This window comes from Podarcis vaucheri (assembly GCF_965113315.1).
Source record: "Podarcis vaucheri genome assembly, chromosome: 17".
NCBI classification, from domain to species: domain Eukaryota; kingdom Metazoa; phylum Chordata; class Lepidosauria; order Squamata; family Lacertidae; genus Podarcis; species Podarcis vaucheri.
The window spans coordinates 7,077,540-7,102,473 of NC_138755.1; the positions used below are offsets into that span (position 1 = coordinate 7,077,540).

General features: G+C 45.1%; 1 protein-coding gene across 1 annotated transcript in view; it reads left to right on the plus strand.

Annotated features, from left to right (window-relative positions):
* The first annotated feature begins 671 nt into the window (after positions 1 to 671).
* The window catches only part of PDE4A (phosphodiesterase 4A), a 339,410-nt gene continuing 315,147 nt past the window's right edge, over positions 672 to 24,934 (plus strand). The window contains exon 1 of the mRNA XM_082205418.1: positions 672 to 847. Within this exon, the coding sequence (XP_082061544.1) occupies positions 806 to 847 (42 nt within the window). The 5' untranslated portion in view covers positions 672 to 805. The remainder of the gene's footprint in view (positions 848 to 24,934) is intronic.

A 24,934-nucleotide genomic window follows, 5' to 3' on the forward strand; every position in this document is an offset into this window, starting at 1 on the left:
TAGGAAGAACTTCCTGACAGTAAGAGCTGTTCGACAGTGGAATTTGCTGCCAAGGAGTGTGGTGGAGTCTCCTACTTTGGAGGTCTTTAAGCAGAGGCTTGACAGCCATATGTCAGGAGTGCTCTGATGGTGTTTCCTGCTTGGCAGGGGGTTGGACTCGATGGCCCTTGTGGTCTCTTCCAACTCTATGATCCTATGATTCTATGATTCTAAGGTACAGGATTCCCTACAGGGCAGTTCGATGCGCCAAAGAAGGCCAAACTCTTGGTCAACCCTGCTTCTATAATCCAATCTTTCCCATATATTTTGCTCTTTCTTGAGTGGTTAATGAGATGGTTTGCTTACATAGCTTCTAAAGCCGGCATGAACTGGGGCCCCAAAGAGTTGCCTCAGCAGCTATTCTGGTTAAATACATAAGTAATTAACCATGGTTAGCTGTTTTTAGATCTCTGCATACAGAGAAAGGGAATGAAACAGCCACGAGTGCCTGTTTCATGCTGCTGAGTTCATATGTCATATATTTGAATGAGCCACTGCATATCAAAAATAAGCGATCAAGTGACAGATACACTTGCATGTGTGAACCAACAGCCATCAGTAGGGAGTGGGGGACCTTATGGCTAAATTTCCCTCACTGACTGTCCCATTGCTGTTCTCCCTTTCAGGCCCCAGGAGGTGGTAGCACATCCATCGCTCAGTCGCCTGGCCCTACCTAGAGCCCCTTCAGCCCCAATGGCTGAAGTCTGGTGAATTGAAAAAGCTTCAGCAGAGACGGGATCCAAAGGCCGGCAAGCTGGAGGAGGAGATGAAGAAGAGCTGCAGCGTCCTTGCTGTGACTCCAGACGAGGTGAGCAGGGCTGTCATGGTTGCCTTGCTGCAAATTGAGTTGGGTCACCTGTCTGAGATGTTGCTTTCCCCCCCATGAAACTTGGGGTGGAGTGAAGATATAATTTATAAAAAGCAAAGACAGTTGCTGTAATGTGTATGGGTTGCTCGTGCGTAAGTTGCCGCCTCTCCAGGCTTTGTTGCCTTGCTAAACCTTTCAGTCTGGACAGCCCTTCACTTTGTGGCTGCCTCAGTCGCTAGCAGAATCCGTCAGTGGGCATTTCTTAAATCTTTTCCAACATAAAAGTTGTTTGACACCCAGTCTCCTCCTACTCTCTCTGCGCGGAAGTCTTCTGCGCAGGGTGGGCGTGGGTAGCGGAGGACCCGTGCTCTCCCCGCTGGTGTCCGGTGAAGAGTCCTGGAGCCCTCTCTCCGATTCCCCCTTCAGCCCCTCTATATCCCTGGTGTTGCGCTGATTTGCTTCCCCATCTGCGGAGCTGCCTCTCTCCCTGCTGGGCCCTTCTCCAGCATCATTTGAGAGCCTTCCCTCCGCCTCTAGCTCTGATGTCAGTTCCCTGACAGTTGCCAAGTTGATCCACAGAGAAATGCTCCAAAATCCACAGTTGGCCTTTGTTAGGGTCAACCCAAATGTCACAAAGAGAGAGCCAGATTTCTGGTTCTGTTGGTCTCTGAGGAAGAAGGCGATGGAGGGCAGGTGGTTGAGGGTGAGGGAGTGCAGTACAAAATGCACAAATTAGATCTGCAGGCCTGACTGGGCTGAATTGGTCCCCGCTTGATGCAGGGCCTCAGCTCAGGTACATCTCAGATTCTCACAGTGTTTCCCTCTGGTGCAGGTAAGCCCAGTGCTCTCCCAAGCTTAGCAGTTGGACTGACTGATGTCATTGTTTGTCTACAACCCCACCAGATCCAGGCTTCAGGCAGGCTGTTTTAAAAAAAGCATTGTAAAGCATCATCTGTACATTACTTATATCTTTTTAAAAAGAAAGCTGGTCAGTGGATTTGTTTTTGTTTTATAATTTTATTATTATTAATTGACAATAAATAGTAAAAATAATAAATAGTAAAAAGCCAATAAACTAAATTATATAAAAACAGGCTTCCCATCATTTCCCAACATAAGTTACATTTACGACATTGAATGTACTTATACTTCTTACCTTACTATAATTTCTAGTACTTTCTTATAACATATTGGACCATTTTTCCTCATTTAATAGTATTTAATTTACACAAGGGTCAAATGCTGCCATAGATGTTATGTCATTGTTATATTTTTGTAGGTATTTCTTGGAGATATCCCATTTTTGCTGTTTGGTGGATTTGAATGGGGAAATTTCTTGGTGCCAGCATAGGTGACAGTCAGTCAGTGATGTTTGCAGCTAGTTTCTGCTGTGAACACGCAGAACAACCTTCTGCCCCACCCCTAGATCCCAAAGAGGTAAAATCATGCTTGGGATGCAGGGTGTGAGGGCTGTGCCAGAGTGGCTGCACTGCCCTAAAAATACCTTTAGCTCGGTTGGTAGAGAATGAGACTCTTAATCTCAGGGTTGTGGGTTTGAACAAATAATGGGCAAAGGATTCCTGCAGGGGTTTGAGATAGATGACCCCTGTTTTCCCTTCCACCTCTACAATTTTATGACTCTATGGTTCTAATAAGGTTTGGTTTATGTAGGCTTTCCTTTCCGTATCACACGATGTAATGAGAGAAACAAGTAGCAGATTTATCTGTCCCAGTGGATATGTTTTGGATACGGTATATGCTCAGAGCTATTTATTTCCAACTTTTGTTTTATATGCATAAAGTACTTTATTGGCTGCCAGTCATAAGTTGTGCCACTTTGTTTCTTTGAAGTGTATAATATTGCTTCAACAGCTGTAATCCACCCCCTTTTATGTGTTTTAAATTTTAATAAAGATTAATTTAAAAAATAGAATGATTATGTCTGTCTTCACCTTTCAGGTATACACAAAGTGGTGAAATTGAACTTCAAAACTGACCCACTGAGGACTAAGCGTTTGGTGTTTTTTCACGGTCCCTAGTGGGGCGCAGGAACTGTTCACAAGCAGGGGCACAGGGCATTGGTTTATGTGAATATGTATTTAAGACATTTTTTTGTTTCTTGAATGTTTCTGCAGTTGGGGAGGAGGAGATGTTCGGGTTAGCATCTGAAAAACAGGACATGGATATTTGAAGCAGGGGGGCTAACATGTGACTTAGTTGAAGAAGAGCTGTCATAATCTCTGACCACTGGCTACACAGGCTGGGCTGATGAGCAGGGTTAGAAACTGGGATAGAAGAGCTAGGAGCCAAATGGCTTCTGGGACCTGGGTTGTGGGCACCGAAACAGAACGTCTAGTTGCCATTGGCAGGTGGGGTAAAGACTTTTTATTGATTCTTTTGATAAGCATGAACTAATACGCTATTCACACAAGTGACACGTTGTTAATCTCAGATTTCTAGCAGAAACTGTTAATACATGTTTAATTTAGTATTTACAATAAAAATAAATAAATACAATAAAAATATCATTACCATACTTCAATTTTCAAAACGCTCTATTCTCTATTGTTAAACTCTTTAACATATTGTCTATCCTTAACAGACTTTGAGGCTTCAGAGCACATATTTCAGTAACCCAGACTTTTTGAGGTGTTTGCAAATGGAGAATCTTTAGGCACAAAATGCTCCTGGCGCCCTGCTAATTTTGGACCCTGCTGACGAGAGCTGGAGGGATGCAGATCCACCCCCTCCTGGCTTTAAAGGTCAAACAGGGACAGAAGACCTTCCCAAAGTGGTCCACAGTAAATAAAGAAATTCCGTTTTTTAAAAAACAAGCATTAAAACATACAATTTAAACCACAATAAACAACTTATATAAACAAGTCCAAATCTCAACTAAAGAATCCATGACAGATGGCCATCCAGCCTGCATAAACACCTACAAGGAAGGAGAGTTAACAACATCCCCAGGGAGACCTTTCTTCCATCTTACTGTCAGAAAGTTCTTCCTGATGTTTAGTTGGAAACTCCTTTCTTGCAACTTGAAGCCGTTCATTCGGGTGCAACCTTCCAGAGCAGGAGAAAACAAGCTTGTTCCATCCTCCATGTGACAGTCCTTTAGATATTTGAATATAGTATCTTATCTTAACCCTTGTGGTCCTTTCCAACTCTAAAATTCTATGAAAATCTCCTCTCAGACTCCTCTTTCCCAGGCTAAACATACCCAACTTTCTCAACTGTTCCACATAAGACTTGGGTTTCCAGACTCTTGGTCACCTTCTTCTGCACATGTTCCAACTTGTCAATATCCTTCCTAAACTGTGGCACCCAGAACTAGACACAGTACTCCCAGGTGTGGTCTGACCAAGGCAGAATAGAACAGTACTATTACTTCCTTTGAGCAGAACACTAACTTCTGTTGATACAGCCTAGAATAGCAATAGCTTGTTTTGCTGCTGCATCACACTGTTGACTCATGTTCAGCTTGTGGTCTACTAAAAACCATAGATCCTTTTGACATGTACTATTGGCAAGCCAGGTGTCCCCCATTTCATAATTGTACAGCTGCCTATTCCTGCCTAAGTATAGAACCTAACATTTGTCCTTATTGGAATTCATTTTGTTAGTTTGGGCCCAGTTTTCCAGTCTATTAAGGACCTCTTCAATCCTGATTCTTCCTTCTCCAGCATTAGCTACCCCTCCCAGTTTAGTGTCATCTGCAAATTTGATGAGCGCCCCCTCAAATCCTTCATCCAAGTCGTTTATAAAGATTTTGAAAAACGGCCTAGGACAAAATCCTGCAGCACCTTACTTATCACATTTTCCCAGCGTGACGTGGAACCCTTTGTGAGCACTCTTTGGGTTCAGTCAGTCAACCAGCTACAAATCCACCTAACAGTTACCTTGTCCACCCCACATTTTACCAGCTTCTCCATAAGAATATCAAAAGTCCAAAGACTTACTGAAGTCAAGATACACTACATCCACAGCATGCCCCTGATCCATCAAGCTTGTAACTCTATAAAAAAAAAAGAGAGAGAGATTTGTCTTGTATGACTTGTTTTTGAGAAACACATGCTGGGACTTGATAATCACAGCATCCTCTTCTAAGTGCTTGCAGACCAATCATCTAATTATCTGTTCTGGGACCTTTCCTGGTATCTATTGATGTCAAGCGGACCAGTCACTAGTTATCTGGGTCTTCTTTTTCCCCACTTTTGAAGATGGGGACAACATTCGCCCACCTCCAGCTTGATCCATGACATGATCTCATTTCAAGGGAGGGGATCTGCTGAGTGATCCAATCCCTCCTCGTGGCAAAGCTCTTGCTGAGGGAGAGTAGGAGCACCCAGCACTGTGGAGCACAAAAAGCAATGTGCCTCAAAACAAGAGGTGGCTTGTTTTCTGAGGCAAATTTTGTGCTTCCCCCAATTGCATTAAAAATGCTCTTGTGGCAGCTGTCCACTTGTCTGCATGTGCTATTGCCAGAAGTATTGCAAGAGCATTCCCACATAGATAGACACAGAGGAGTGAATAGCAGGACCCTTGTGTTTGTGCTGGTCCCATGGGTTACCCGAGAGGCGAGGTTCAAGTCCGGTCCGTGGTCAAAGGTGCAACGTGGAGGCAGTCCATAGTGGCTGAAGCTGGGTGCAGGGCAGGGAGTCAGGTGAAGTCAGGAACAGGCGTGCAAGCAGGAAGCCAGGGCGGGTCAGGAGCAGAAAAGCAGGACAGGGTTCAGGCAGGAACTAGCAACCAACAATGTTGCTCCCACAACTTCGGACTGGGTCTGGCTGGCTTTTATCTGCCCCGAGGCATAGGGTGGCCCCGATCCTCTGGTGACTCACCTCTCCTGGCCTGGAGGTGAGCACTCCTCCTGCGGGAACTTAGTTCCCTCTGCCTCTCTGCCCTGAGCCTCTGCAGCTCAGGAGAGGCTGGAGGGTCACCAGACCCAGAGGCAACCTCAGCTTCCCCTGACAGGGCTGAGAGTGGAGCACCTGCAGGCAATGGGTCCTCCATCACCTCAGGAGCCAGAGCAGACTCAGCCGATGCCTGCACCTGAGGATCCAGCACAGGTGAGGACCCTTCAGGCTCAGGCCCCAGCCCCGGCTCAGCTGGTTCTGGAGGCGGGGACTCCTGTGCAGGCTGGGATTCTTCGGGTTCAGCCTCTGAGTCCGAATCCCAGGCCATCACAGTGTTGAAATGAGAATCAAAAGTCATCAATGGGGTAGGACACAAGGGGCTTGCTCTGAATCAAGCTGGGTGGGTGCAGACAGCGGTGGAGCATTTCCCACGCTTGACAGGGTGGGTGCGCTCCCGAGGGGGGCGTGGCGTGGAGGGTGCCCTCCCAGGCGCTGGATAGCCGCTCAGGTGCACAGAGTGGCGTGCGCGCCCTGCAGCCGGGGGCCGAGCGAACTGCCGATGGCGGACATTTGACGTGCCGCCTGCTTGCGACTCCCAAGCCTCCCCAAGCTGTCAAAACGAAGGGCAAAGGGGGGAATGCCCCCAAATGGCTTGGGGTAGCCTTGGGAGTTGCAGGCGGGTGGCAAACCAAATGTGACCCCCTGTGGTGAAGACACCTGGGGCGGTCCGCCCAAACTGCACCCCCTTCCTCCGCCCCTGAGTGCAGAGCCCCCAGAGGGCAGCCCCCACCATTTCCTTCCTAGGGGTGGGAGGAAACCAGCAACACCTCCTATTTGCCAAGAGGCCAGTATGGAGGCAACATTGCGGGGGAGGCTGCTGAGGAGGTGGCAAACCCGTCCTACAAGGAGCATGCACAACTGTTGCTGCCTCTGTGGCAGCGACAGTATTGGCAGCAGATGAACTTTCCTTGGAGGCCAGATCTGCTGCCCTGGTGGATCCTGCTGCCTGAGGCAGTCACCTCATCTTGCCTCATGAGTGGGCCGGCCCTGGTGAGTGGCCATAACGCTTGGCTAATCCATCTCACTTTAACAACTACAACTGCCTCATCGTTCTGCCTCCTCCACCCTCGGTCAAGTCCAGTTGAGCAACAGCTTCTCCCACACCATGACTTCAAGAACAGCAAAAGCAGCCGGGAATGGAGAAGAGAAGCTCAGAATAAAATACCTTCAACACTTTCATAAGTTATGTGACCTTGTTGCTCAATTTCATCTTTTTGCATGGCTTTTAAAATGTATTGTAACTTTGCTGTTATTTTTATTGATTACGATTTATTGTAATTGTTGAGACTGTATTTCTGTTTGTTGATATTTGAGAGTTAATTTTTGTGCAACATATTCTAATGCCTTATTGAAAATTATTTTGATATCAGCTGTCATTTTAAGTCATCTTTTTGTTACGACTTTTAAAAAACCAAATTGTTATAAGATGTGAGATCTTTGTTGTTTCTTTGGCTTGTAAACTGCCTTGGGTATGGCAGTATAGAAAAATGGTGATCTCTGGCAGGGATCTTCACGGTAGGAAGAATGACTTGAACCTGAACTTCACAAGTTGAATGCCAGGTTTGTGGCAAGTGCCCACATCCATCCACAGCAGGTAACATTAGCAAAGAGGGAGATGGTACAGGAGTGCCCTCTGCTGTCATTACTGTAGGAAGGCAGTAGATCGTATCAAGCTATCAGGGCTGGCAAGCTTTGTGCATGTGCACACTTGTCAACATCCAGCTGTTTCCCTATCCCCAAGTTTGAACTATGCTGTAAATGATCATGGAGAGAACTGGATTAGCACTTTAGTGGTTAAGGCCGCAATCCTGTGGATGCTTATCCAGGAACAACAAGCCCCACTGAACAGACTGTGATTTGCTTCTGAGTGAGCCAATGTGGTGCAGTGGTTAGAGCAGACTTTCTCAACCGTGAGTCCCCAGATGTTGTTGGACTACAACTCCCATCATCCCTGGCTAGGTCAGGGATCATGGGAATTGTAGTCCAACAGCATCTGGGGAACCAAGGCTGAGAAAGGCTGGGATGGAGTATTGGACAAGGACTAGGGAGAGTGAGATGCAAGCCCAAACCCAGTCATGGAGCTCGCTAGGTGACTGAATCTCAGCCTAACCTATCTTCAAAGGGATGTTGTGAGAAAATGGTGGCAAGGGAGGACTATGTAGACAATTTGAGCTACGTGGAGGAAAGGGGGGGATACAAACGTAATAAATATGCATAGGATTGCACCTTAAACTATGGGAATTAAGGAGCCAAATTCAAAGAAAGGGATCTTTTTAAAGCACACCCATTATATTTGATGAGTTTTATTCAAGCTAAATGGAGCAGTCATAAAGATTTTAAGGAATGGCGCCCTAGTTATGGAGTCCTCTTCTCAGGGATGCTCAGCTGGCACCGACTCTGTTATCCTTTGAGCTCCAGATGAACACATTTCTTTTCTCCTAGATTCTTGTGGATTTTTAATAGATATTTTTATTCTCCATGCTGCTGCTTTGATTTTCCCCCTCTACTGCTGCCTTTATATTGCCTCTTTTGTTTGTCTCTTTTTGCTCTGTTAGTAGTTATTGATTTTGGCTGTTGTTCAGTTTGTGTAACTTGTTTAATTTTGGGGGTGGGGAGGAGGGTGAGCTACTAAGGAAACTTTTGACTGAAAGGGTACCTAAATCAATCCTTTAAATCAATAAAACAAGGCTGCTTGGGAGCCAAGGCTGGGCTGGCTGTGGAAGCACCTTGGGATGGACTGTTCTGATATCGATCAGTTTTCATATTTTTTTCCATTCTTAAGCTCAGTTCATCCCATTTCTGCACACATTGTGATGATGATGATTTTTTTAAAAGCCTGTATGAAAAACCTGCTCTAAAGCTCTAAAGAAAGCAAACTTTACACCATTACTTCTACAGCGACAATGGGGCCTTAGATCTTGTAAAGACCTACATTTATCAAATGCACTAGTTAAAAGCATGGTCCTTACTGTAACAACTTCAGCACACTTTTCTAGAAGAAAAGCAGTGTTTCCATATGTGGTGGTTTTGCGACGTCATCAAACCTTTCTGGAGTGCTGTCTTCAAAGAAATAAGCTTGATATGTAATAGAACAATTGAAGTGTCTCTTGCACTAGCACTACAGTACTTGGTTTACAGACCCACCCTTTCCAGGTTACCCTAATGATGACCACGTAGCCCAGGGGTCAGCAACCTTTTTCAGCAGGGGGCCGGTCCACCGTCCCTCAGACCTTGTGGGGGGCTGGACTATTTTTTTTGGGGGGGGGATGAACAAATTCCTATGCCCCACAAAAAACCCAGAGATGCATTTTAAATAAAAGGACACATTCTACTCATGTAAAAACACATTGATTCCTGGACCGTCCACGGGCCAAATTGAGAAGGCGATTGGGCCGCATCCAGCCCCCGGGCCTTAGGTTGCCTATCCCTGACTTATCCTTTCCATTGACAGTTGCCCATATGGAAAACCAGCATTGGACTTAACATCAATTCTTGATACACTAGGATATTGTCAATAGCATTGACTGAGAAACTATCATGTCAGGACAGAGTAGCAAAGGGCAAACACAATCCCTATTCCTTTTATAACATCTGACATACGTTTATTGTATACATAAATTGTTCAGACTCTGGGAGCAATCCACCCAACACTTGTGGGAAAATCAAATGAAATGTCCTTACATAGCATGACAAATCTTTAATTATATTGGGAAAAGTTTTTGGTTTTTTTACTGTTGTAACAATTGTTTTCTCAAAATCTTCTGTACCATGAAAAATGTTATTTACCGGTATATTTTTTAAAAAGAGTGCCAGTTCCATAAAGTGATCCCTAAGTAAACTGGTTCCAAGCTGTTAAGAGTTATATATACTTGGAACATAGCCTGGCAGCAAACAGGCTGCCAGTGCAGATCTACTAATGCTACCTTAAGGCAGGCTTCCTCAATCTCGGCCCTCCAGATGTTTTGGGACTACAGTTCCCATCATCCCTGACCACTGGTCCTGCTAGCTAGGGATCATGGGAGTTGTAGGCCAAAAACATCTGGAGGGCCAAGGTTGTGGCCTGCCTTAAGCCATGCCCATTTATAGTACGAAGTCTTGAGAAAGCCAAATGGTTGGGCTGAGGGGAAAAACTCCTTAGGTGTAATTGCATGCTGTTATAAGTCACCTGTGTGATTTCAAGTCCGCACAGATATAACCCATATTACAAGCATATCTGAAGCAGAAAGCTAAAACGGATAAAATGAAAGTGCAATTGCAGCTGACACAAGTTGGTGAGCCAAACTGTAGATGCTCCTTAGCACTCTGGTCCTCAGATTCCTTTCAGGTCCTCTTGCATGAGATGTTGAGATGCTGAGATGCTGCTTAAGGCAGATCAAGTGGGAGACCTCCAGATTCCTGTGCTGCCTCTTCCTTTGATCTCTGTGCTGACCTGTCCTTTGAAGTCCAAGGGATGCATGCTGGCTGCATGCATCCCAGTTCGCTTTCGCCTCTCCCCTCACACTTCTGAGGTCTTCGTGGATGCCATTTGAGAGCAAAGAAGGCAACCTGGCTTCTTTGCCCCTCCAGCTGGTTAGTTATCCAGAACCCTTTCCTATGAAGAATGCACTTCCCTTAATAAACACCAGTTTCATTATTTTATAAAGTGGTACCTTGGGTTAAGAACGTAATTCGTTCTGGAGGTCCGTTCTTAACCTGAAACTGTTCTTAACTCTGAGGTACCACTTTAGCTAATTGGGGTTCTTGCTGCTGCCATGCCGCCACCGCACAACTTTTGTTCTCATTCTGGGGCAAAGTTCTTAACCCAAGGTACTATTTCTGGGATAGTGGAGTCTGTAACCTGATGCGTCTGTAACCCGAGGTACCACTGTACTTAGTCTCAGTCTTCGAATTAAAGATGTGCTCCAAAGATCCATTTCACCAAAGTTTACTTCTGCTGCTGCATACAAACTCCAGAGGCCAACAGGAGATTCCTTTCATTTACCAGGGCATCAGGGATGTCTAGTTCCTGCACCAGAGATCGAGAGTGGGCTGGGCTGTGGGGGTCCAGAAGTCAATTGATTTGCCCCCTCCACCCAGCAACCCTATCCAATCTCTTAAGTCGCAGTTGATGTTGTGAAGACTGTGTCACTTGCAAAGAGAAGAGACGTGTTTTCAAGAGTTGAATAAGGAAACAGAGAGGTCCTACCCACACTGTCCAAAGAACAGCCCAACCAGATCAGATCATGGGATGGAGGCCATTGGGGTAGGGGGGCTGCTTTGGCTTAATTAAGGCTTCCCCAGGTTGTGGTGGGGGCAGAAGTAAAAGTTTAAGGCATGGGGCTAAGGGAGGTCACTACCTGACAGTCTCTTCAAAAGAGTGGAATTTGCGAGGGGATAAAAGGAGCCTCAGACTCTTAAATGAAGCTCATGCAGTAGAAATATGACAAGAAATGAGATTCCAACTAAACTTTAGGGGGAACTTTCTGGGGGGTAGGAGCTGTTCAGTGGTGGAATAAGTAATCTTGGAGGGTGGTGGGCTTTCCTTTCATTGGACATTTTTTGGGCAGGGTTTGGGTGGTAATCTGTGAGGGATTCTTTAGCCAGGGTATCTGCATTGCAGTCAGTTGGGCTAGATGACCCCCTTGGGGGCCAATACCAACTCCACAATTCTGTGATTTTATGATGACACCAAAGATTCAGTTCCTTGTCAAATGAGCCTTCCCAACATGGGGAACAACCAGCGGTGCTCTAGCAGATGATCACAGTGATCAAGCTGGAATATAAGGGTTCAAGCGGTTGGTTGGTAAACACTTCGAAAAGGATTCTGTGATTACGAAGACCCAGCATGGGTTTCTCAAAAACAAGCCAGGTAATAATAATAATAATAATAATAATAATAATAATAATAATAATTTTTTATTTATACCCCGCCCCCCCCAGCCAAGACCGGGCTCAGGGCGGCTAACACCAAATATAAAAACAAGTGATTGAAATACAGCTTAAAAAACAATATTAAAATACAACATTAAAACATTAAAATGCAGCCTCATTTCAGTGGAAACTCAATCAAAAACTTTTTTGGGGATGAAAACCTCAAGTCTTCACCAAGGTTATGAGAAAAGAGCTTCTGATTAATCACCAGGAATTACTTTCAGACACTAAGAGTTGTTTGACAGTGGAACAGACTCCCACAAGAGGTGGTGGAGTCTCCTTCACTGGAAGTTTAAAAGTGGAGGTTGGATGGCCATCTGTCATGTATGATCTAGTTGAGATTTCTGTATTGCAGGGGGTTGGACTAGATGACCCTCAGGGTCCCTTCCAACGCTACAATTCTATGATTCTATAATTATAACATGTGATGGGATGGAAATCACTGCTTTCTTGCTTCCCTTGCCCTGTTCCAGCCTCTTTTGACAGCATCCCAAAGGTTTTAGTATGGGTTTTTTGTATGCTTTCTCTTGAAGTTTCTGCCTTCTGGTGGCCCTCTGTGTTTGAGTGTTGCCTCTCACTTTACTTTGCTCGCAGATCATCATTCTCTTTTTCCTGTTCCGCTTTTTTCTTTTTCTTTCTCTTGTCCCTGGCACCGTGGAAATTCCCCGGCTTTTGGTGGTTTTGCTTTGGTGCAGCAGAGGGCAGTGCTCCCCACCTTCATCCTCTCGCCTTCTCGCTGTAATCCTTCATATTGACTTAACTTTTCCTTTAATTTGCCTGGCTGGGTTCCCTTGCCATTTAATTACATTTTCTAATTAAAAGGGTCAAGCTTGACTCCAAGTCAGAACTGGGAGTGCTGTGATAATTGTTCTAAGTTGCCTCGGCGCTCCTTGGGGCACGCCTGGGGAAACAGGGGCAGCTGAGCCTCTGCAGTGACTGCCAGCGGGGAATTGTTCTGGTTCCAGTCTCAGCTGCCCAATGGGCTCCAGGCTGGTGGGGGCATCTTTGCAATGCATGTGGCAAGTCTGCTGGCAGATTTGGGGCACTCTTAAGAGCAGTGGAGAGAGAGACACACAGATCTGTCCCTTGGGCACAATTCAGAACCACTTCAATTGAAAACGAACAATAGGACAGATTTTGTTGACTCTGTAACTCAGATTTAGACACACCTACACAGCGGGTGGCGCTGTGGGTAAAAGCCTCAGCGCCTAGGGCTTGCTGATCGAAAGGTCGGCGGTTCGAATCCCCGCGGCGGGGTGCGCTCCCGCTGCTCGGTCCCAGCGCCTGCCCACCTAGCAGTTCGAAAGCACCCCCGGGGGCAAGTAGATAAATAGGTACCGCTTACCAGCGGGAAGGTAAACGGCGTTCCGTGTGCTGCGCTGGCTCGCCAGATGCAGCTTTGTCACGCTGGCCACGTGACCCGGAAGTGTCTCCGGACAGCGCTGGCCCCCGGCCTATAGATGTGAGATGGGCGCACAAACCCCAGAGTCTGTCAAGACTGGCCCGTTCGGGCAGGGGTACCTTTACCTTTACCTTTACATTCTCTCATACATTGTTAAATCAGTTACTGTCTCTGTGTACAGCAGGCATGCTAAAAAAGAAAGAAAGAAAAAGTCCAAAGAGAGGAGGAGACTATTTACTCTCATGAGCCCCTAAAGATCCTTAAGGACTTGACTTCAGTTGTAGACATAGAATCATAGAATTGGAGAGTTGCAAGGGACTCCGAGGGCCATCTAGTCCAACCCCCTGCAAGGCAGGAATCTCAACACACATGAGATCACACTTGCAAATCAGCAAGGGACGAGGGAGTCCCAGCTTCATGGCACGAGTCACGCAGCCAGGATTTTATGTGGTGCCTTTATTCAACTTTTTCACATTGAAAGGTGGTGGTGGTGGGGAAAGAACTAACATTCTTTGGGCTGCGCTTTTTACTTTGATAGTAGTTGCCAAGGAGGAGAGGAGACTGAACAGTTATCTGTGCCAGGTGATGCTCTTTGATCTAGGGATTAGGCTATGGCTAATGGGTGTGTATGTATGGGAAGTTAGGGGAGGGGTAGTAACTCTGCTTGTGAACATGACATGCTCCTTTTGGGGTCGTTTGTCCACCTTTGGGCCCCACCCTGCATTCAGCTCTCACTTGTGGCTCCCAGAAGCTGCTGGCATGTGACGGTGACCAGGGCCATCTTAAGCATATCCAGCGCTGTGGTGCAAAGCTCCCTCCGCCCGCCCCTCCATTTCCTAGAGTTTTTTAGGGAGGATGGCACTGCCAGTGGGGCTGGAGGAGGCGGGCAGCGGCTGGAGGGCAGCTCCTCCAGTGGGGAAGAGGCAGAGGCTGGACGCCTCCCGGCTCAGCTGGACGCTTCGTGCTGCGGTGGCCACGGCAGACAGGTGGAGGTTCCAGGCGCGGCTTGGTGGAGGCGGGCGAGGGCAGTGAGCTGATGCTGGGAGGCGCCGTGTCCAGCCTCCACCTCTTCCCTGGCGCCCTCCAGAACTTGGCGCCCTAGCGCCCCGCGCCACTAGCCTCTATGGGTGAGACGCCCCTGATGGTGAGCACACCCCAGAAATGGCTTCGCCTCAAACCCTTGGTGAGCTAAGGAAGTCCTTGAATGCAAAAATAGCCTCCAATGGGCTGAGCGGATGAGACCAATAGTGGGTCCAATAGCCGAAAAGGCATATGCTGTAGAAGAAAGTGAGAGGCAGATGTGGCTTCTCAACTTGGAAATGTAGCCCCTCTAGGAAAAGGAAGACTCTGATCCTAAACCACTGCTGCCTTGCAGCCATATTCATTCATGAGAAAGCCTTTGGGAATAAGCGCCAAGGGAAAATCCATATCTGCTGCCTTGCGGGACATCATTGGGAGAAGACAAGGCTAAGGAGTGGACCCTACGCAAATCGAGAGTGGAATTCTGAAGACAGTTGGATGGCAAAAGAAAATGAAAATACGCAAACTGTTATCCATGCATTTTGCAGCTGTATGCTTGCAATTTTCAGAACGTAACTGCATTTTGAAGCTTGAGACTACATAGAGCTAAAGCAGGACTTGCTGCTCAATAGTGCGTTGACTTCATTTACATTCTTCTACTAGGATTACTGAGCACTTTTTGCACAACCAAGACAAGAGCGTTGGAGAGCTTTTAAAAACGAACAAGCAAAAGATTGTACAAAAAGAAGAAAAGCCTATGAAGAAATGGAAATGAAACTATTGGAGTTACAAAATACTAAATGTACGTCACTTGTTTCCCTGAGAAGCAGCTTTATTCATGTGATTCTGAAGCTGCCCACTTTTTGATATGGCCCTGTCCACTACTGGGATGCAGGCACTGAGAGCTTTCCACCAGAGCGATGTGAGTCATCATCTGAAAAATATTTTCCCCCTCCTGTTTTAAGTGATGACGCAGTTCACACATTGCCAAGACCATAGTGGGATGGAGCCTATTGGGAAATGCCAACCAGAGCCTGTTGTGAACTTTTGCATGGTAAACATTTTAATGTGGAAGAACCAACTGCCCGTCTCTCCCTCCGGCACCCCACCCCACCATGAGTTTCTGCTTGCTTTGGGAAGGACGGTCAAATATTGAAACTGTTGCAGGTGTCATGAATTTGAATACCTGCCCATTATTGAGGTTTTACACAGCACACAGTTTCTGCTGAGATGCTGCATTTCCATAGCTAAAACTCAAGGCAGCTTACAACGTGAAAAATAACAATAAATAAAACACAACAAAAATACCCAACAAAACCGAACAATTTCCACGTACACTATAGTAAGATCTAAAAATGAAGATACAAAAAATTAATATAAATAACAGCCACAAAAACCCCCAAGTAACACCCCAGCCCAAGAGTCTGTTCAGCAGCCTCAGTTTTTGTAGCTGGAGTCAGTCACACCTCCGCCCTCTCAGGCCAGGTGGGAAAAGCCTGCCAGGCAGGGAGCAGGTATTGCAGGACTCCCAGCCAAGATGCAAAGGGAGGTTTTGCCCTTAGAGGCCCCCTGAAAGCCAGCTTATCATTGCCAAGGAGCTCTGCTAAGCAACCAGCCTTCCCACAAGGTGGACAAGAGGCAGAAGAGAACTGTGCCTCTCACAGAACAGATGCCCTGAAGGAGGCAGGAGGTGGGTTGCTGTTACTATGGTGCAGATGATGATGTCAATAGGGTGTCTTGCCAGCGTAAGAGAATACTGCCCTGAACATCTGTCGCACCCATGATTTCTGCAAGCGGGATTTTGCGCCTGTCTGAGCCTTTTAATAAAGAGATTAGAGCTCATTTGCAGAGTGAAAGGGAGGGAAGAAGGACAGTTTCCTAGCCTTCCTGCTCACTGGCCTTCCTGCTCACTGGCCACCTCTCAGTTGCTTTTTAATGTAAAATTTGCAACATCCTTCTCTAAGCCCTTCAAAGTAGATTACAACTTTGTGAGCCGTTTACCTGCCATTTCCCTAAGGAAAAGGCGACCCTGGCAACTTGGTCGGCTGACTGTTAAGGAACATTCGCTGCTTTCCGACTCCTTGAAAACCCTAAACCCCACACACAACGAAACCGTTTCAAATTCATGTGTGAAAAAAGCAGCAGGGAAAAGAGCAAATTAAGATCAACAAGCTAAAGTGTTCAGAGTGCTTCACATACATCACTGCAGTTACATTCACATCAGCTCTGAATGGCAGGTTAATTACAGGGGTAGCCAGAATGATGACCTCCATGTTACTGGACTACAATTCCCAGCCCTAGGAGTCATAAGGGAGCTGGTCCTGGAGGAAGAGCGGGGAGAGACTTCATCAGGCAAGGCCTCCTTCCACCTGCTTTGCCCCACCCTCCATTCTCTGCTTCTCAATTTGTATTGTATTATTTTATGCACTGTTACTTGCCGTCTTTTTTATGGATTATAGCTTAGAAATTATTTACTGTAATTGTTAAGAGTGGGTTTCTGTTTAATTTTTATATGCTGATATTATTGTATATTCTAATGATTGTTGAATGTTACTTTATTTGATGTAGGTTGTTTGTTTTAAAGCTATGCTTTATTATGACATTTTTGTTTTGCATTAGATTGTTATAAGGTATACATTCTTTGTTTCTTCAGTTTGTGAGCCGCCTTGAGTATCGTAAGATAGAAAGACGGTATACAAATTAAAAGTGATGGTGATGATGATCATCATCATCCTTGACCACTGGGACTGAGGGGAGTTGAAAGACACATCACAAAGGCTGTCTTGGGTTTCTACTGTTCTTTCTTTCTTTCTTTCTTTCTTTCTTTCTTTCTTTCTCTCTCTCTCTCTCTCTCTCTCTCCCCCCCCTCCCCACACATAGAGGAATCAGAGGAGGGATCAGAGGAAGGGATGGGAGCAAATAAAAATAATAGCTTGAATTTTGGGTAATGAGTGTTGCCATAATTCATGGATTCTGGCTTGCAAGGCACCCTTGGGAGGAGACTGGTTCCAGCCCAAAACATTTTGCTGCCTGAGCAAAGTTGGCAGCAAGTTGGCACCATCCACCCTATTCCATGTGCAGACGCCAGGCAGAGCAGGGCAAGCTGCATGGGGCAAACAGGTCTCTGCCCCACCTTAACCCCTAATTCTTATGTGCCCCCCCCCCCAAGCAGGGGCGCCAACTTGAATAAAAAAATGGGGGGCCAAGTAAACTACACCCCACATAATCCATCACATGATGGAGCACACCTACACTATTTAAATGGCAATGCCCATCAACTTGGGGGCAGTAGCCCCCTCAAATATTGGGGGAGGGCGAAGGGACCTTGACCCCTAGGAGTTGGCTCCTATGCCCCCAAGCACTAGCTGCCTAAGGTGATGAGAAAGGACAGGAATGCAAAGGCTGCTTAATCTGTTCCTGCCAGGTCATTTTTCCCAGGGACACCCAGCTTCTTCCTGCTACGCCCCCCCCTGGAGTGGCTCCACCCCCCCCCAGTTGCTGCGTAGCAGGTCACAAAGCAGAACTGCCTGGAAACCCCACTTCTTAAATGAAGTGTTTGGAAGCCAGGGCTGTTTGGTTGGAAGTTAATTGGTTTATGATCAGATTACTAACTAATCCTTACGTAAAGGGACAACACTGAGTAGCAATGAGACATTACTATTTTCACTGTCAGGCGGCTGTAAGCTGCTTAGCCAACAGAGATACTTGGCTCTTCGTTACAATATTTGCACCTTATGCATAATGAGTTACTCAGGACTGTCCATTGATACAATTCTGCAAGGGAAATATAATCACATCTATCAAAATCAAAATTAAGTAACCTTTTGGAGCATACTCTTAGGTTATGTACATATTATATTCCAGACTCTCCAAGTGCCCCTATTTTCCAGGGATGGTCCCGGATTTACAGAAGCTGTCCTGGTTTCTGATTTTTTCCTGGAATGTCCCGTTTTTCCTTAGGGTGTCCCTATTTTAATCAGAGAAATGTTTTAGGGTATGGAGTTATGTGACCCTGAGCCAAGGAGATAAGTAATATGCAGCCTTTAGAAAACATCTGAAGGCAGCCCTGTGTGGAAGTGGAACACAAAGGCTTTAATTTGGACATTACGCATATAATCTATTTGTATTTCCTGTTCTCAGTGTTGGTCCTTAATTGCTGCTTCTTCTTTATTGGCAAGATCCATGCTGGAGATGCTTGGGTGTTGGCCAGGGACGAAGGGGTGAGTGAAGATCTATATCAGGAACAAGTGGGGAGTGAAGATGTACATTGGGAACAAGCAGGGGAATCAAGTCAACCTTACCTGATGGTTGAAGTGGGCATCAAAGGCCTTTGTGGGGGAAAGGGACTTGCTCTGAATCACACCAGGCAGAGCCCAGGAGACCCCCGATGGCCAGCCCCTGCCATTTCCAACCTAGGGATGGGGGGAGACCAGCAACACCTCCCATTCATGAAGAGGTATTGAGGGACGGTGCCAAGGAGGTGGTAGTCTCAGCCTCCAAGGAGTGCCCTGCAGTTGTCACCAGCAGCAGACAATGCATTCCTTGCTGGCCTGCTGCACCTGTGGATGCTGCTGCCCGAGGCACTCGCTTCACCTTGCCTCATGGGTGAGCCAGCCCCGGCAAAAGCTCCAGCAAATTATGCAGCTGCCTGTCAGGATCCTGCTTTCTCCACCTAGATATGTGAAGATGTCATGCCAGGGGAAAGCATAGCAACAGGTCTGTGAGTGATAGGCCTGAGGGTTTGTTTCTGCCTGACTTGAGGGATTCACTGTCTACCATGTCCTCATTAGTCTTGATTGGCATTCTCGAGGGGAACGATTGAAAGGCCAGGACTGAGAGGTTAGAATAAGAGACTCAACAGAGGCTGGATTTCAAGTAAGGACGGTGGTATGTTGTTAGGACCCTCTCAATTTATTTACTAAAAATAATAATGGCCTTTTATCTTACCGTTGTCTAATCCTGTTTTCTATTACTTTTGTTGTTGTTCTTGTCATATATATTGGGAGTGAGGGAAGATGTTAGGAGAACCACAGTTCTTCTGAACTGATGGAGAATAAATATGACCGCTCTCTTGGTCCCTGAAAACAGGAATGAATGCCTAGGCTATTCCCATGCTAGGCAACAGCTGCCGTCAACAGAGGGCCTTTTGCAGAGATAGGTTTCCCTTGAGCAAAGCTGGCTGGAAGATTCTCATGTATTATTTGGGGGTGAAGTCAAATGGCTGTGTTAGTGGCACTGAAGTGAGCTCCCTGAGGCGCAAGGCTGGGGAAAGTTTGTGGAGGTTCTGGGCTGCCCAGAAGACAAGACCCCCCTCTTGGCCTGGCTGACATGGTCCAAAGGAAAGCAGAGCACCAGGAGGCAAACAAGGCACCATCCAACTGTCTTAGGGACTCCTCTCCAGATTTGTGTAAGGTTTACTCCTTAGCCTTTTCTTCTCTTGAAGAGAAGAACCTGTGCAGGTTCTATAGTGGGTGCTCCTGCAGTTTGCTGATCAGAAGTATTGCTCCAGTCTCTTCCCCAAAACACCCTCAGTTACCGGTAATTTAGACAAGTTTTATCTTGTTTCAGTATTGGTCAACAACAGCAATGTATTGTCTAAAGGGAGTCCTCAGTATTTTTCCAGAGATTCTAAGCTGGATAAATCTGAACTGATAGAACAGCAAAACATTCACAGCAGGTGTGTTCAGTGAAGTGTAATTATTGGGGTTTTTAAAATGACAGTTTTATGGGCATTTATTTTTCTTGATTTGCAATGGGAATATTGACTATGACTGTACATTATGGCATATGCATCATGTTTGCTGATGGGTCTGCAAATGAGATTTCTACTGATTGTGTCCATTCTTTTGATGTCTGATCAGTTTTAGGGGGAAACAAACCTTAGAGGAATGTCTCACCAATTGAGTGAAATTAACGTAACCAACAACCTAGTCCTAGATATCTTTACTTAGATGTTTGTTTTTCAGAGTTTAGTGAAATGTATGTCTTGGAAAATATGTTTAGGATTGCAGCCTTGCAGGCAAAACCCGTAGGTGTTTACACCAAAGTAAGTAAGTGTACAGGGACGTGGGTGGCGCTGTGGGTTAAACCACAGAGCCTAGGACTTGCTGATCAGAAGGTTGGTGGTTCGAATCCCCGCGATGGAGTGAGCTCCTGTTGCTCGGTCCCTGCTCCTGCCAACCTAGCAGTTCAAAAGCACGTCAAAGTGCAAGTAGATCAATAGGTACTGCTCCGGCGGGAAGGTAAAAGGTGTTTCCGTGCGCTGCTCTGGTTCGCCAGAAGTGGCTTAGTCATGCTGGCCACATGACCAGGAAGCTGTACGCCGGCTCCCTCCGCCAATAAAGTGAGATGAGTGCTGCAACCCCAGAGTCGGCCACGACTGGACCTAATGGTCAGGGGCCCCTTTACCTTTACTATGTAAGTGTACATAGGCTTGCAACTGTAACCCCAAAACTGCTATTCTCATTTATTACATTTATTGTTCTTTATTCATTGCCTATATTTATCTTTGAAGATAGTTATTATATCTCCTCTCAGCCAGCCTTTCCCCCTGCTAAACATTTCCAGCTCCTTCAACCATTCCTCATAAGGCTCGGTTTCCAGACCATTGATCATCTTGGTCACCCTCCTTTGCACATTCCAACTTGTCAATATGCTGGAGATAGTATTCCAGGCGTGGTCTGGCCAAGGCAGAATAGAGTGGTACTATTACTTCCCTTGAGCTGGACACTAGACTGGACACTAGCTAGGTGTCCCCCATCTTCTATTTGTGCAGCCACTTCTTCCTGCCTAAGTGACAACCTGACATTTGTCCATATTGAAATTCATTTTGTTAGCTTGGGCCCAGTTCTCCAATCTGTTAAGGTCCTATTGCCTTCTGTGGCATTAGCTATCCCTCCCAGATAGTAAGAAATGCCTTCAGCGAGACATCTTGGAAGAAATGGAAGCCGGTGTGCAGAGAGTTAACAAAATGTGGGGTCTATCAGACAGATGTGATCACCCAAAGCAATTTCATAGGGGCTTTGTTTACCTCACCAAACAAATGTGTTTGAGGGTGAGGGGTTCAACTCCACATAGTTACACTAGTAAGTAAAAATAGCAATGAGTCCTCACATGGATTTCATTAATGGATTTCTTTTTTTTTATAAGATATTTATTAAGATTTTTTAACATATTACAATAAAAATGGAAAAAGAAAAAGAAAAATGCAAAATAAAAACAGTTAAAAACACATTAATTTTCCGTTTCTTATTTTCCTTAAGCTTATTTCCCCGGACCTCCTCATACTTCCCTTTTTTGTATTCCACTTAAATTTATTAGTTCAGCAAATCCTTACCATTAAGCTTTTACCCATTTATAAGCCTTTTTTCATATTCTCTCAAAGCATTACAGCTAGAAACCACTTGATTTCTATCCAACATCATTCTAACATTCATTAATTTTACAATATTTCTGTAAGTAATCTTTAAATTTCTTCCAATCTTCTTCCACTGACTCTTCTTCCTGGTCTCGGATTCTGCCAGTCATTTCTGCCAATTCCATATAGTCTATCACCTTCATCTGCCATTCTCATTAATGGATTTCTTTGTTATAATTATACCACAGCTGTCCTCCAAAGAGCTCAGGGCATTGTTCTCCTCCTACCCATTTTATCATTACAACAGCCCTGAGAGGTTACCTTGCCAGAGTTAGACTCCTCATGGCTGAGTGAGGATTTGAACATGCATCTCTCCAGTCCTAGTCTGACACTTTCGCTTTTGCACCAGACTGACTCTCATATAAGTGGTTCATATAATGCGGGCTTCCTCAACCTCAGCCCTCCAGATGTTTTGAAACTACAATTCCCATCATCCCTGACCACGGGTCCTGTTAGCTAGGGATGATGGGCGTTGTAGTCCCAAAACATCTAGTGCGCCAAGTTTGCCTATGCCTGGTATAGACTTTTGCCTTAGGCACAAGGGCTTCTTTTAAGCGCACGCTTAAGTTTCTCAGCTTGCTGCTGTCAGTGATCTCACCCTCTCAGAGTGCCTGTGCTCCACTCCTGCGTCACAGTTAGCTAGTAACAATTTTATTGTGGAGCTTGACCCTCTGCAAGGTGGCTGAACTGTTTCTTTTTTATATATATAAGATATTTATTAAGATTTTCAAAAAAATTACAGAATAAAAAGAAAAAAGAAAAATACAAAATAAAAATAGATAAAAAACAGTTCAATCTTTCTATCACATATTTTTCATTTGCTTATTTCCCGGACCTCCTCACGCCTTCCTTTTCTGTATTCCAGTTCCAATTGTTAATTCAGCAAATCCCTCCCCTCTTCATTCATCTTAATCTTCAATTTTTAAATATTATAACATTAATTTTTTTAACCTATTAATAACCATTTTCTCATATTTCCTTATAGCATTACAGCAAAAGACCACTTAGTTTCTATCCAATATCATTCTAACATTCATTAATTTTACAGTGTTTCTGTAAATAATCTTTGAACTTTTTCCAATCTTCTTCCACCGACTCTTCTCCCTGGTCTCGGATTCTGCCAGTCATTTCTGCCAGTTCCATATAGTCCATCACCTTCATCTGCCATTCTTCCAGAGTGGGTAGATCTTGTGTGGCTGAACTGTTTCAGCTCTCAGTCTGGAGGACAGAGAACACATGAGACCCCTTTTCACCATAAGGTATTTGGTGACTTGGAGCAAGCCATGCTTGCCTGGCTCAGTTTCCCCATCTGTAAAATGAACAAAGTAGGGATTTCAACAGACCATTGTTATGAGAGTGTCTCATGAGGACTGTAAATAACAGAAAACAAACTTTTCAGACCCAGGATTGGCCTTTAATTGCAGCTTGCAATATGGGACCCACTATTAACTTTTTACCATGTATGATTCTCTGTCTTCAGCGAGAACAGTGAGACAGAATATTCAAAACAAAAATTGTCATTATCTTGGGACGGGGGGTGGGGAATGTTATTCTACGGTGGTATTCCTGTTCCATTAGGAACTGGGCGAAAATCCAGAGCAGCAGGCTTGCCAATTAGAAAAAGCTTTTATGTTGGATTAGCCGTCTTGCTTTGATCAGTTTTAATTGGCCAATTAAAATTGTACAGTAATAAATTAGACATTTAATGAAGTTAACATTTTCACTTTACTATTTAGCACAGTTTATTGTTTGGAAACAAGTTCCTGGAGCACATGACTCAGCTGGGGAGGCACCCTTCCAAGCTCCAGTGAGCAATTGAGGAGGTCCAGGGGGGATTGTGGGCAGGGAGGCAGCAGTCTCAGAAATGGCGCCTTGCATGCAGCTGTCAACCCTTGGCAGAAACACTGAGCAATGCTCAGTGCGCCACTTCTGAGCTGGCCAGTGCCTTTCTCCCTAATAATAATAATAATTTATTATGTATATGAGGCCCATCTGGGTGGGTTACCCCAGCCACTCTGGGCAGCTCCCGACAAAAAATAGTAAAAACACAACACAATACAATACACAGTACAAAAATAATGGGCATCTTTCTTCTTCACCAAGCTCCCCTTGAAGAGGGTTGTCAGACCTTTGCCTCAGCGTCTGCCCTTTTCCTGGTTCAGTAGGCCAGAGTAGCCGTGGCGAACCTTTGCACCAAGTCATGCCCACCTATATCTGACATGGTGTATGACATTCATGAAAGTCCTTATGTTCAGAAGAATTTCTTTTTTTTTATTTAAAAGATATTTATTGAAAGTTTTTAAGATATAACAAGAAAAAAGAAAAATAAACATACAAAATAAAAAACAGTTAAAAACACACATTAATTTTCAATAACATAACTTCCATACAATTTCCTCTGACCTCCTCATACCTCCCTTCTTTGTATTCCAGTTCGATTTGTTAGTTCAGCAAATCCTTACCATTAAACTTTTACCCATTTGTGAAACCTTTTTTTTCCCCTTTCTTCATATCTCTTAAAGCATTCCTGCTGGAAACCGCTTAGTTTCTATCCAACATCCTTCTAACATTCATTAATTTTACAATGTTTCTGTAAATAGTCTTTGAATTTCTTCCAGTCTTCTTTCACCGACTCTTCTCCCTGGTCTCGGATTCTGCCAGTCATTTCTGCCAATTCCATGTAGTCAATCACCTTCATCTGCCATTTCAGAGTGATGTACGGGGGGGGGGGATCAAAACACAGTAGTAATGAAATGCAATACAACTGTTTCAGAATACTATACAAAGTAGAGGTCCAGTACCATACAAAAGAATGTAAAAGCAATGTACAGTGGTACCTCGGGTTACAGACGCTTCAGGTTACAGACACGTCAGGTTACAGACTCCGCTAACCCAGAAATAGTACCTCAGGTTAAGAACTTTGCCCCAGGATGAGAACAGAAATCGCCCAGCGGCAGCAGGAGGCCCCATTAGCTAAAGTGGTACCTCAAGTTAAGAACAGTTTCAGGTTAAGAACAGACCTCCAGAACGAATTAAGTTCTTAACTCGAGGTACCACTGTACAAAAATAGAGATCAAATGTAAAAGAGATCAACAAAAATATAAATTAATGTAGCTCAAATGCAATTCTTTTTTTAGAAAATTGAACAGTATACTACATTGGATTTATGGAAGAGGAAAGGGTGTGATGGCCTTATCCTTGCCCTTTTTTCCCAACTGATCTGGAAGCAAAATTAAAATTAATGGTGAGGCTAATTCCACACAGACACACTCATCCACACTCATGTGGATACCCTCCCGGTCTACTTGTCATGACCAGAGCTCTCTCCATTGGCTCTCACAAGAAGCATGCTCTGTCCCCAGACCCTCATTATTTTGTGCAAGGGATTCAGGGTGTGGGGCAGGGCTTCCTGCCAAAAG